Source organism: Syngnathoides biaculeatus, chromosome 9, assembly GCF_019802595.1.
Source record: "Syngnathoides biaculeatus isolate LvHL_M chromosome 9, ASM1980259v1, whole genome shotgun sequence".
Taxonomy (NCBI): Eukaryota; Metazoa; Chordata; class Actinopteri; order Syngnathiformes; family Syngnathidae; genus Syngnathoides; species Syngnathoides biaculeatus.
Window position 1 is genome coordinate 25050076 of NC_084648.1, and position 12778 is coordinate 25062853.

General features: G+C 41.3%; 1 protein-coding gene across 8 annotated transcripts in view; it reads right to left on the reverse strand.

The window, feature by feature from the left end:
* The window catches only part of LOC133506017 (E3 ubiquitin-protein ligase DTX1-like), a 59046-nt gene extending 47430 nt beyond the window's left edge, over positions 1-11616 (reverse strand). For 3 of the 8 annotated variants that reach the window (XR_009796383.1, XR_009796384.1, XM_061829700.1), the window contains exons 1-2: positions 11409-11616; positions 10331-10557 (exon numbers count right to left, since the gene is read on the reverse strand). Coding sequence is in view for 6 of the 8 variants with exons in the window: in XM_061829700.1 (XP_061685684.1) it covers positions 10331-10557; positions 11409-11482 (301 nt within the window). In the remaining 2 variants the exon portion in view is untranslated. Of the gene's footprint in view, positions 1-10330; positions 10558-10682; positions 11389-11408 lie in introns of those variants that run through there. The other 5 variants (XM_061829704.1, XM_061829702.1, XM_061829706.1 and 2 more) reach the window with 5 other exon arrangements.
* Positions 11617-12778: the final 1162 nt, after the last annotated feature.

Below are 12778 nucleotides of genomic sequence, written 5' to 3' on the forward strand. Positions count from 1 at the left end.
GAGTGCGTTGTTGAAAGCCACATTCAACAAGCTTGATTTTCAATATTGTATACAAACTACCCCATTACCGCGGAGTAAATTAACGATCGATGGTGTAGCGCCGGACAAAAGGAGTCGGAGGCGGAGTGTCGGACACAGGAACAAAACTTGTTTTATTGGCAGACATCAAAACACTACTCGCATAACGGGGGGAACTCTGTGAACTCTTCACACCGAAAGAGCAAAAACAAAAACAGTCCGTGCGGAACCCCGCACCCCAACTTGAGGTCCCGCGGGTGAATTATGTAAACACCACTATGGTACCGGTTTTAAAACCGGTTAATCGTTTTTTTGCGATCCCTAGTGCTCATGCACTGCTAGTACCACTGCCTAAAGTTGATGCTTCACTATCTTCATATTTTAGAAACAAGATTCATACCAACAGAAGATGAGAGAGTCTTCGCCAAATCAGAGTGTCTCCTGTTTTTCCGGTGCGACTCCAGCGCTTTGACGCCCATCTTTTCAAGCTGGTAACTCTGCTTGCACAGATGGCAGTAAAACATATGCTGATCTTTTCGATCTCGATGAACCCAGCTCACAAACTCCTTACTTACAACCCAAGCTTCTTGAAAAATGCACTTCCCCGTGATACACGTTGGATCGATGAAAGAACTACGCTACGTCGTAACGAAGACGAAGTGAAATGCCTACTCATGGAAACAAACAATGGAATATCGACAAGATGGCGACTCGTTGTCAACAAGGTGACTTCCATTGACAATTTCCGGCTGATTTGGATGCCAGACGGATCGCTGTTTTTTTTACATAAAAGATTAATTTATTTTTTAGGGAGAATTTTGCCGGTAGAGGTCCTCCCTTTGATATTTTTTAAATTTAAGGCCTTTTCAGGGGCTTGACCGGTTTTCGCGGATTTTAAGAACTTTTAGTAGCCCCTAAATGCACCTTAGAAAATTGGGTTTTTTTTTTAGGGACTTTTAGGGCCGCGTGCAAACCCTGTGTAATACCCTGCCATGCCCAGGAATCTCATGACTTCTCTCTGACACTGCAGAACTGGGAAACATCCAATAGCCTGAACCTTAGCACTAACCAGTTGTACCAGGTCGTGCCCTACAACATGCCCTAAAAATTCAACGTGGGCCTTTCCAAACTCATACTTTGCAAGATTGACAGTTTCCCTCACGACAGCCTCTTGAATAATATTCCCAAATCCTCTTCAGGTGAACGTCCCATTCCATGGGATAAATGATGACATCATTCACGTAGGCTTTGACATCTTCCAGACCCGAAGTTACGTTGCTGACGAGCCTTTGGAACGCTGGGGCATTCTTCAGGCCGAACGGCATCACTTTGTGTCGATACAGTCTGTCAGCTGTAGCAAATGCCGCAATCTTTTTAGCACGGACCATGAGAGGCACCTGCCAAAAGCCCTTCAGAAGGTCAAACATACTCACATACGTAGCTTAACCGATGTGATCAATGCAATCATTGATTCTCGGGAGAGGATAGGAGTCAGTTCATGACAGTGCATTGACAGTTTTCATGTTAGCAGAGCAGCCCCAACCACCACCACCACTCTTTGGCACAAGTACACAAGGTGAGCTCCGCGAATTGTCCCTGGGTTCAATAATGTCATTGTCCAGCATGTACTGCACCTCCTTCCACAGAATCTCACTCTTTGCAGGATTCATTCAATATGGGTGTTATTTCACAGGCACAGTATCACCCACATCTCTATCATGACTAACCAGGCACATATGGCCTGGCACATTAGCAAATGGGTGAGAAAACTAAAAAAAAAAAAAAAATCAAAAAGTGACATTTCAGCTTTCTGTTCATCTGACAAATGTGTCAATTTCTGATCAAGGTGAGCTAAAACATCAGAATTGCACAACTTTGGTAAAGCATGGTCACTCAAATTAAACTTTACTTTGCTAACAACATCATTGACGTTTGCATCATCATCAACGAGACAAACAGTAACTAGGGAGAGTGTTGTAGCAATACAACTGACTTGTTATGCTTCTACTCTGTCATAATATTTCTTAATCATGTTCACATGATATAACATTTTGCGTATAAGACAGCCAGGAGTCAGTACTATATAGTTTGTGTTGCTAACCTTTTTGTTAATCAGATCTGGACCCTGATATCTAGCTCAGAGTGGTTGGCCATGAATGGTAAGTAAAACTAACACTTTTTCCACCAGGAATGAAACTTTGTTCTTTTGACTTTTTGTCATAATTTTGTTTCACCTTGGCTTGGGAAGTTTTTAGGTTTTGTTGGGCCAACTCGCAAGCCTTCGAAAGCCTGTTCCGAAAAGTACAAACATAGTCCAAAAGGTTTATCTCAGGATTGCGACTGAGCCTTTGCTCTTTCAGATGCTTTAGTGGCCCGCGTACACTGTGACCAAAAACAAGCTCAAAAGGACTGAACCCTAAACTGATTCTCTGACAGCAAACAACAACAAATGCACACACTCATCCCAATGTTACACGATAGTGAGAAGATACTGATTACCGGATCTGGCTTTTGGCAGTGGACAGACACAATCAATGATAACACGGCTGAAAGGTTCCTCGAAAGCTGGTATAGGTTTCAAAGGAGCAGGAGGATTTTTTTTTTTTATTCGGTTTACCAACAACATGGCATGCATGACAGGTCTTACAAAATTTAGCAACATCTTGCCTCAAACTGGGCCCAAAGAAATGTGCTAACATTTTCTCAAGTTTTGTTTAGCCCCAGATGACCTCCTAAGGAACTTTCATGTGCCAATCAAAGTACATGATCACGAAAAACTATTGGAACCACAATTTGATGATGTAATGTTTATTCATCCTCCGCAGAAATGTCCGGCGACCTATACTTCCTCATCAAAACACCATCCTGGAAGTAAAAACAAAATGGATCCTTACTCGTCTCTTCAAAAGAAACACCATTGGTTGCCAACTTCTGCAGCTCAACATCATCACTCTGTGGACTAATAAGCTGCTTTCTAGACAAAATATGATCATCCCTCAACAAATTTTCAGACTTATCAGTGAGACCTGAAGAGTTACTCCCTTTTGAAAATAAGTCAGTAGCCTCAGAGGCAAAAGAATGAAACATAAATCTGACAATTCACAATGGAATCATACGGCAAAGAAGTCTTGGAAGAGATGTCTCTCGACATTGAACGAGTCACTGGACAAGACAGAAAAACACCCGGAAAGATACACTCGAACTTCTCTGCACTGAGTGAACACTCCGGAGAAACTGTGAGAATAGGATAAGCACCAACTCAAGCTCCCATAAGATGGTTGCTGATCAACAAATCAATACCTGGAACTTTAAGAGAAAAGAACACCAAGTTTGATGGTGTCTGAAAGCAAATCTGAAGTCAAATTCACAAAATGCAAAGGAGAAAGAAAACTCCCACTTATATACTAAAAGAAGGATTTTGTTGAAAAAAATAGGAATGGGACCACACATTAAAAGTTAGTATATGAGGGTTCAGTGTTTCTTTTAATGCCAAAATTATCCATAGATTTCACCGCGAAACACCTCTAAATTGAAAACTATTATAAAAATTCTTCTCTCGCTTAGACATTCCAATGACCCAGGCTGGAAATCTGGACAGCCAATCAGCGTTTGCCACGTCTACAGTGCTTCCTGTTCTGACCCCACTGCTTGTGGATACGGTTTCACTGAACAGAGAACGTCCACTATCTGGCATTTTGTGGACGATTTTTGTGATAATTACAAACCAACAAAACAAATTATTATATTAATTAATTAAGAATTATATTAATACTAATAATATTTTAAATTACCCCGTAGCAGGTTACAAAATGACAAATTAGAGTGCGTTTTCGCATTGTTGTTACAGTTTGGGGCACAACACATCGGCATCTTGGCCTAGCTAGAAAGAATGGCCGAGAATGCTGAGCCCCAGTGACGTCACGGGTCAGGGTCAAGGACTTTTCTTCCAGGTCTGGCTGTAAAAGCTGGCACATATCCAGATATTGCGTGGATTTTATTTTTATTTTATTTTAAATGTTTTTTTTTCAATGAATGTCCAGAATATATGTAATAATAATATTACATCAGATTGGAGGGTTTATTGTACATATAAATTTTCAACAAAGTCCTCCTTTAAGTAGGGTGTTTGACAGCACCGACGCCGAGTGGCGATGTTTCTGAAACAAAAACAAATTTAATGTATGAGAGGTCTTATGGTGGTAGAGAAGAGGGTTCCAATGTTAACTGTAATTGTTGAGGGTTTTTTTTGCCACAATAAAATTTCTGGAGTGGTCAAGTCAGAGGCCTCAATCCAACTGAGACGCTGTAGCATGACCTCGAGACAGCGAATGACACCAGACCTTCCAAGAACATTGTGGAACCAAACCAGTTTTATAAAGAAGAACTCTTGAAAATTGATTCTATTGTGCAAGTCTGATCTCCAACAACAAGAAAAGCTTAGCTGATGCTATTGCTGGGAGGTTCAATCAGTTAACAAATCCAAAGGCAAATGTACTTATTCCACCTTACACTGTGACATTTACACGGAACCATAAAATTATTAGTGTGGGATGTGTTAACAAAATTTGTGTTCCGACTTGGATGAAGATCAGATCACATTTTATGACTGAATAATACAGAAACAGATAATCAACAAAGGTTCATTATTTTTCTTGAAAAGTTATGTATTGTGAATTGTAGCCAGTTGAATTGCATTTTGAAGGTTACAATTCGCTGTCTGAAATTCAACATCTAAATTCAGTGTTAAGAAGGCAGGGTTACTTCAGGTCTTCTTAACATTGAACACTGAATTTAGACGGTGAATTTCAAACGGCGAATTGTAGCCAGTTGAATTGCAGACAGCACATTATAGCCAGTTGACTCTCAGGAGACTGAAAATATTGCGCTTCAATTTTGAAGGTTGAATTTTTTTATATGGCAAATTTGTTAACATTGAAAAGTTAAACTGAAATACAGCTATTGAAAATGTGATGACTTTGAAATAACAATGTGAATTTCACAACATAAAATTTTCAGTGGCATTTTTAATTCAAATCCTGGTGTCACATATTTACTTCCATATACTTTTTACATGTAAACAACCTAATCTGTTCCAAGCCCCCCCCCTTCAAAAAATAACTTTTCAAAGTATATAATGTAAAAAAGAATAAAAATTCAGTTCATCTATTTTGGCGTTGGGAAGAGTGAGGGTGAATGAAAGCAAAAGGTATCGTGGGGGATGGAGGAGGCAAACTTGACAGCTGAGAGAAAATATACGTATGAACGTACGCATGCACACTTATCTCCACTAAATTTTGTTGGAGCCCATGGTGAAGAAAGATGAATAAAATTCCAAAAAAAACACAAACAAAAAAAACTCACAAAAAAGTTGGACTCTACCAATGTGCGATACTGTGTGACAAAGTGTGACAAAGTGTAAAAGCGCTAGCATGTGATTCAGTGATGAGCGCTGAAGGAAAATGAAAAGGATCATGGGTAAAGACTGAAATCCCTCGTAGCCAATGGGATACCAGGAAGATGCTACGGCGATAGGGAGAGCAGCTCTATCACACCACTTTCAAACCAAGATACAGGATGTTTATGTTTAATCGAATTTGGGGGCTGCAAATCCGGCGCCTATTTTTGCCTAACGTATCCAGATTTTTCTTCGTAACTAGAGACAATATTTTTCCGGAGTGTTTTGTAACCTTAATTTTTCGCTAATAGAGACGTTCGTAAGTAGAGGTACCAATGTACAAAACTTTTCTTTTTTTTATTTCTGAAATTGAATTTAGTTCAGTACAGTGGTGCCTCGGTTTTTAAACGTCTAGGTTTTTGAATGAAAATTTCAAGATTTTTCTGCTTTGGTTTTTGAACGAAAATCGGTATTCGAACACCCCGACCAGCTGGCCCACTATGATTTGTTATTGTGCCTTCGAACGAACTCCCGAACAAAATGAAAAAGACGTAATGTGCGCGACCGCGCGCAGCGCAACCAGTTGACTCACACATTCCTCTGCTTGCGGACCTTTCCCAGTACTGTAGTGACTTTTTTTCTCCAAATTGAGCAACATTAACCCCCGATCATGGCTCCAAAGAAGGCAAGTGGAACTGCTGGTGCTGAAAAAAGAAAAGTGGTGCGTAAAACTGTCGACTTCAAGAAGGATTTGATAGCCGAGGATGAATCTGAAGTTCGTGTTTCTGAGCTATCGAAGAAGTATGGCATGGCAAAAATGAAGATCAGCACCCTTCTGAAACACAAGGATGCCCTCAAAGCAAGTGATGTTTCGAAAGGAGCAACCGTATTGACCAAGCAGAGGACACAGATCTTGGAGGAAGTCGAAAACTTGCTTCTAATTTTTTGGAATGAGCACCAGTTAGCTGGGGATAGTGTTGGCGAGGAAGAGAGATGTCGTCTGATGAGGGTGAAGGCAGGAAGGATGTCTCAAGAGCCGATATTAAAGCTATCTGCGCTAAATGGAACGACATCCATATTTTGTAGAACTTCATCACACGAATAAAGCTGAATATTGCAGAGTATTCCAAAATTTTAATGGTGTTTTTATGAGCCACTTCAGAAAAGTGCTTAAAAGATGGCAAAAACAAACATTAATTTCATTCTTTGTGCAAAAGGGATGAGTCACCCCCACCGAAGACATTTGAAACTGTTGTTTTGCATTGCTTTTTTTTCTTTTGTTCCATTAATCCTACCTCTAGTTGCAAGTAATTATTTTTTTAGGTTACATATTTTCTGTGCAAATAAAAAAAAATAGTTTTTCTTCCCCATCATTATTGCTTGTTTAAAGTTATTCTGCACTTTTGTTAATAATAAAAAAAAAAAAAAAAAGGTTGACAAGGCTGGGGGCCGAGTCGCTACAGATACGGCGATGCACTCACAGCCTAGCATACTCTACTCGGCTAAAGCATACATTTTAAGCAAAAAATATATATATTTCTTAAACAGGGATGAGAATGACCAATTTGGAAAAAGACTGAAAATATCTGTCGATGGGGGGGGGGGTTGAGTTTACTCCTGGATATTTTTTTTGCTCCTATCGGAACACAGAGTGCACAGCATTTTGCCGGGAATGTCCACTTTTTGTATCTGTTTGGTTAGACATGTTGATACCGTTTTCGGTCCTATCTGCACGTTTACACTTTTTTCAAGCCATGCCCGTCTCAAACAGTTTTTGATTCCAGCATCCTTGTGAATTGCCCTCGCTCGATCTTCATCCTTTTTTTATAACACTTTCGCCATTGTAAAACTTTGAACACACCGTCGCTTAGTTCGCGCTAAGTCCCACACGCCATTACTTGGCTAACTAACAAGTTACACTGCGATTTATGAGAACCGAGAACACATGTACATGGCAATGGTGAAACTCGATTAACCACTAACACGATTGGATCGTTATACTGTATAACTCTGTTGTGCAATCGAGTAATCTGCCGCAAACAAGTTTTAATGTTTATGTCGCAAAATGCAAATATTTACACTACCGAGCAAGTTAGAACGGAACATATGATAGTCGTGCTTGTGCTAGAACGAAGCTGAACTTGCAGCTCGGAGCCTACCACCGAGAGGCAGGCGCACGATACCCCCCCCCCCCCACCCTCCATGAAATTTTCTCAATGGATTTGCGCTTATCTTGAGAATGGTCATTTTGGTCTGAAAAAGTCGGATATCCGCCGAACTTTTATCCCTGCTTAAATGATTTCATTATATGAAGTATTTAAACTATACATGTATTTCTACTATGCAGTTTATTATCAGGAAAAGCTAAAAAAAAAAAACACTTTCAAAAAACTAATTTTTAGGCTTGGAACACATTATTTAATTTTCCATTCATTGTGATGGGAAAACGTGCTTTGGTTTTCGAATGTTTTGGTTTTCAACCAGCCTTCTTGAACGGATTGTGTTCGAGAACCAAGGCACCATTGTACTTAACATGGCTCTGTCACTGAATTTAACACTAATATCCACAAACTATTTAGATAAGTGTAGCTGTAATCCAAGATGTATTTGCGATCAACTCTTGTGGCCCATAGTTGTGCTTCGTGGTTCCTCTGGGACTACAACCAGGAGCATCTCAAAACGAAATTACAAAAGACAAGTATAACGAATACAACACCGGCTGATTTGGTGAACATAAATGTTCCTTACAGGTAAAAGTAGCAATAGAGGATATCCGCTCCAAAGCTGCGTAGTGTGTGATCATAGGGGGCGTAAATGTTAAAAGGGAAATCCAGTGCTTGCATTATCAGTGTATCCAAAAGGTCATGTAATATGTACCCTATTTTGACAATATGATGTTAAATCCTCTCTCATTGAATAGTCTTTTGAGAAGATTTTTAATCGACAATTCTGAATTTTCAGGGGCGCTGCCATTTTCGCGAGTCACATGATCGTGGGCGTATGTGACGTGTACCGTGCCGTTCCAAATGCTGGATTACATGGAACATCATTTATGCCCAGCGCTGAGTTTTCGGATTTATCCTCATCTGATGAAGAAAGAGCCTAATTGGCCGAAGCTAGGCTAAAGCCGCCGGAGCTCGTGGCCCCCGTTCGGTGTTGGCGAGGCCTTTAACCTAGCTTCGGCGTCCGGGGCTAACAGCCTCCGCCACCTGGGACCTCGGCACGCTCGTCAGACTCCGCGTCATTCCTGTCCGAAGAATCATCCGTGGCTGCCAGCCCAGAGTTCCGGGGGCCTTTGTTTACGCACTTATGTCCCACACGTAGGCTTCCAAGTAGTCAAACTCAGCGTCATTTCGCCCAAAGAACCAACCGAATATTCAACATTAATTATAGCCACAGGTTCAAATCTGCATGAAAGTATTCCTCCGTCTTCCCGATCAACCGATACTGCTATTTCTTCATCAGATGAGGATAAATCCGAGAAATCAGCGCTGGGCATAAATGGTGTCCCATGTAATCGAGCATATACGCCCACGTACATCATGTGACTCACGAAAATGGCAGCGCCCCCTGAAAATTCATAATTGCCCACAAAAATCTTCTCAAAACACTGTTAAATGAGAGAGGATTCAGCATCACATTGTCAAAATAGGGTAAATATTACATAACCTATTGCATACACTGTTCATGCAAAGCACTGGTTTTCTCCTTTAAAGTGAGTGCCAGATTGATATTGGGGCATACAAACACACACACAGAGACAAAACATTACTCCCACCATTATAATTTTAATGTGAAGAGCAAGAAAAGGTGACAAAGACCTGCAACTGTTTAACTTGCAAAGCTGTAGATGATTGAAGGGGGAGAAGAACTTAAATATGTGATGTCAGCTATGTAACCCGATAATGCAGCTCACAGGGCGGACTACAGACGATGACAGAAGAATTTGAAATTTCTCAATTTTCATTGTAAATAGAGAGTAGGGTAAGTGCCTCAGTGAATCAGTCCTTAAAACTCCATGAGCAGTTTATGACAGTGCACTTCAGTGTGAATAATTAACCTACATCGGATTGTGCACTTAACACACCTGTCAAACCGAGATAAAAAAAGTAACAACAATCAAATTAAATTTTTACAAAGGAAAGTTAAAATAGTGTGGTGATAGTAAAATTGTGCATTTCTTTACACTATTATGGTAGTGTATCGTCATTATGCATTGTAGAATCAACAATAACCTACAAATCACTTTCTTCTTCTGATTGAGGAATCAGCGGTCTGCATAAACTGCTGAATGGCTGGACTGTAATTTTTCCCAATTTACCAGCCACAAACCAGTGCCTGGTGAGAGACATTGATGACTCAAAATTAACTATGGCTGGTTTGAAAAAGTAACTATTCTGATTACTTTGCAATGCGCCCGACTTAGGCGTTACCGGAGTATTACTGTGCCAACCACACTTGCGCAGAGCAACTAACAACAGCAACAATGGACATCTGCTTTCGTTTAAACAGAGTAGGGGGCTTACGACAGCAACTATCAGAACACACAACGCGGTCCTTTCAGCGCTTCCGAAGAGATTCAGTAAAATTTACTCTCAAACAAACAACTTACTACTTTTGGGGTTGAAGTGCTTCCAAAACCACTGCTACACTTGAACGGAATATTCATGAGGGTGTTTCCACCCAAACAACTGTCATTGGCGGGCAGTGTATATTAACAACTGTCGTTTTGCATCCCAAAACACTAATACCATTCGCTGTTGGGGGATTGCTCCAACTTAAGAGAATAAACCGAAATTCACGCTACAGCTGTCTTACTTAGTCTGTGTGTATTTCTTTTAAGAAGGCTCCTGAGCGTAACGTCCAAACGATGTGAAAGCTTTGTGCCATTAAACTATAAAAACCTTCCCGTCTTACCCGTGTCTTGTCTGAACTGGTGCAATGATTGAAGATCAATTATGTACGGAGAGAGTCGACTCTCCACCTGGCCGAGGACCACGCTCCCCCCGCGGGTATCTCCACTCCGAATGGCCGCCTCGATTTGATGGGAGACGGCTGGGCTGTAGGGCCGCCATCGACAGTGTTCGTTCAGCCATTCCCACACCACAACAGCAGAGGCCACGAACATGTTGTTGCTGTTGGCCCTGGCAAGAAATGAAAAGATGGAACAGCGAAATAACAACAGCAGTCTTCTCTATTTCAAATTAACCAGGGGAGATAATTCCCATTTATTATCACAATAAAAATAATACGTGGGGGGTTAGCTTACATGAATCCACTGCAGCGCTAACGCCAAGAGAAAGCGAAGCATTCCTTTACAAATGGCACCATCCCTAGCATGGCCACTCAGCGAGGGAAACAAAAAAAAAAAATCACAGTACTGTACTCTGTCGACTGTCTTTTGCAACAATGAATGTATCGGTGATATGGTCACGAAAAAAAAGACTATATTAACAGACTCTTTGCGATCAACCCCTATAGAGACACCGAAAGAGCGCAAAGGCATTTTAACATATTGTGGAAGGAGTTACTCGTGCCTAGGTAAAAAAAGAACTCTGTTGATGTGGGGAAATGCACAAAAGGGCAACGTTTCGGCTGTTTTTCACCGTAGAAGAAAGTACGCACGACATAGTTCCTCATGCCAATACGATAGGATGCATGTGGTGGCTGCTAAAGTGTGTTTTTTCTTCCTGTCCGGGCGTAGCTGGCGAAAAAGTAATCCCTTCCTTCCAAAGCGGAGACTCGGTAGTAACGACTCTTCTCCTCGGGTGCAACCTTGATCCAAGAACAAGTTCCACGAGTCTGCCAAAAAAGTAGCCGGTGCCCAGCGAAACTAAAACTAAGTTGTAACTGGACACGGTGGACCGTTGCATTTACTGGAAACCCACGTTTTAAATACAACGTCCAATATAAAGAGGTTTCAACAAGTTACCGTGTTTGATAAATTTGAATCGTAATTTCTGCCTTTTCAATTGAGCCACCTAGCCCTACTCACCTGTTAATGGGATCTCCTAAATCCACCATCCAAGACTCGCGGTTACAATCCTGCATTGACGCAAGTATTTTCATGAAGCAACTCTGCTCTTGTGTACCACTGCTTCCAACATTGCACCCCTCGCTATTACAAGGACTTGAACTATCCCAACAGCGTCCATTTTAGTGTAAACAAACTTAGAGTCGATGTAAGAGGAACAGCCAATCGAAAAAATAAGAAAATAAGTCATTGTTTTGGAAAGGAATCGAATCATTCATGTTTTCAGCCGTCTAATTTTACTTTGCAGGGGGACGACTTCATGTGAGCATGACGGAAAAACTGAAAGCTATGGCACGCTGTCCCCACTTACTGCCCATCTGCACCTCACACATATTTGTCTAGCCAAAAGTCATATTCGAGGTCTTTCGTTTGTTATCCCGGTGAGTCCAGTTTACTTTAGGTTTGTAGTTTGTTAATGTCTATATGACAATACCATCAAACATCATTTCTCTGTTAAAGGAGAAATCCAGTGCTTTGCATAAACAGGTCATGTAATATGTACCCTATTTTGACAATGTGATGTTAAATCCTTTAGCTGAGCTTTCAGGTGGCGGAGGCCTTTAGCTGAGCTTCGGTGGTGGTGTGGCTTTTAGCCGACTTTCGATGGTGGCGGATGCCTTTAGCCTAGCTTCAGTGTCCAGGGCTAACCACCTCCACCGCCTGGAAGCTCGCTCATGCCAGCTGCCGGAGGTTGTGGCCTGCCTTTGGTGGTGCCAGAGGCCTTTCACCTACCTTGGGCATCCGGGGCTCACAAAGCGGGCTGAGGCCATTAGCCCCTGATAAAAGTATATCATTACTACTATAGTTGCTGTCCCTCGGGGTAGATGTCCACGACGTACACACCAGTGTACCGACGAAAGACCACAGTTGGAGAGAGAGTTTTACATGACCTATTGATACACTGTTCATGCAAAACACTGGATTTCCCCTTTAAATATTACTACATTCCTCAAATTTTGCAATTGGCTGGTAACCAGTTCTGGGTGTACCCCAACTCCCGCCTGAATCGCTGGAATAGGCTCCAGGACTCCGCGATCCTTGTCGGGATAAGCGGCTCAGATAACAAATTTCTGAAACCTATCCCATCGCTTTATGAAAAAAACTTGAGTCAAAGCCGTCTTGTATCCAGTCTGACTGTTGTCTTGCTCTCCCTGGTGGATACCTGTCCCACTTATACAACAGTTCAGATAGAACATGGGGCAATCCAAGATGGCAACCTTGAAAAAATTCCCAACACCCTTGATCACTATCAATGAAATTGAGATTTAAATTTTCATTGAAATTTGGAGTAATATTTTAAAATGAGCACTTTAACCTGTAGAAGAGAATTA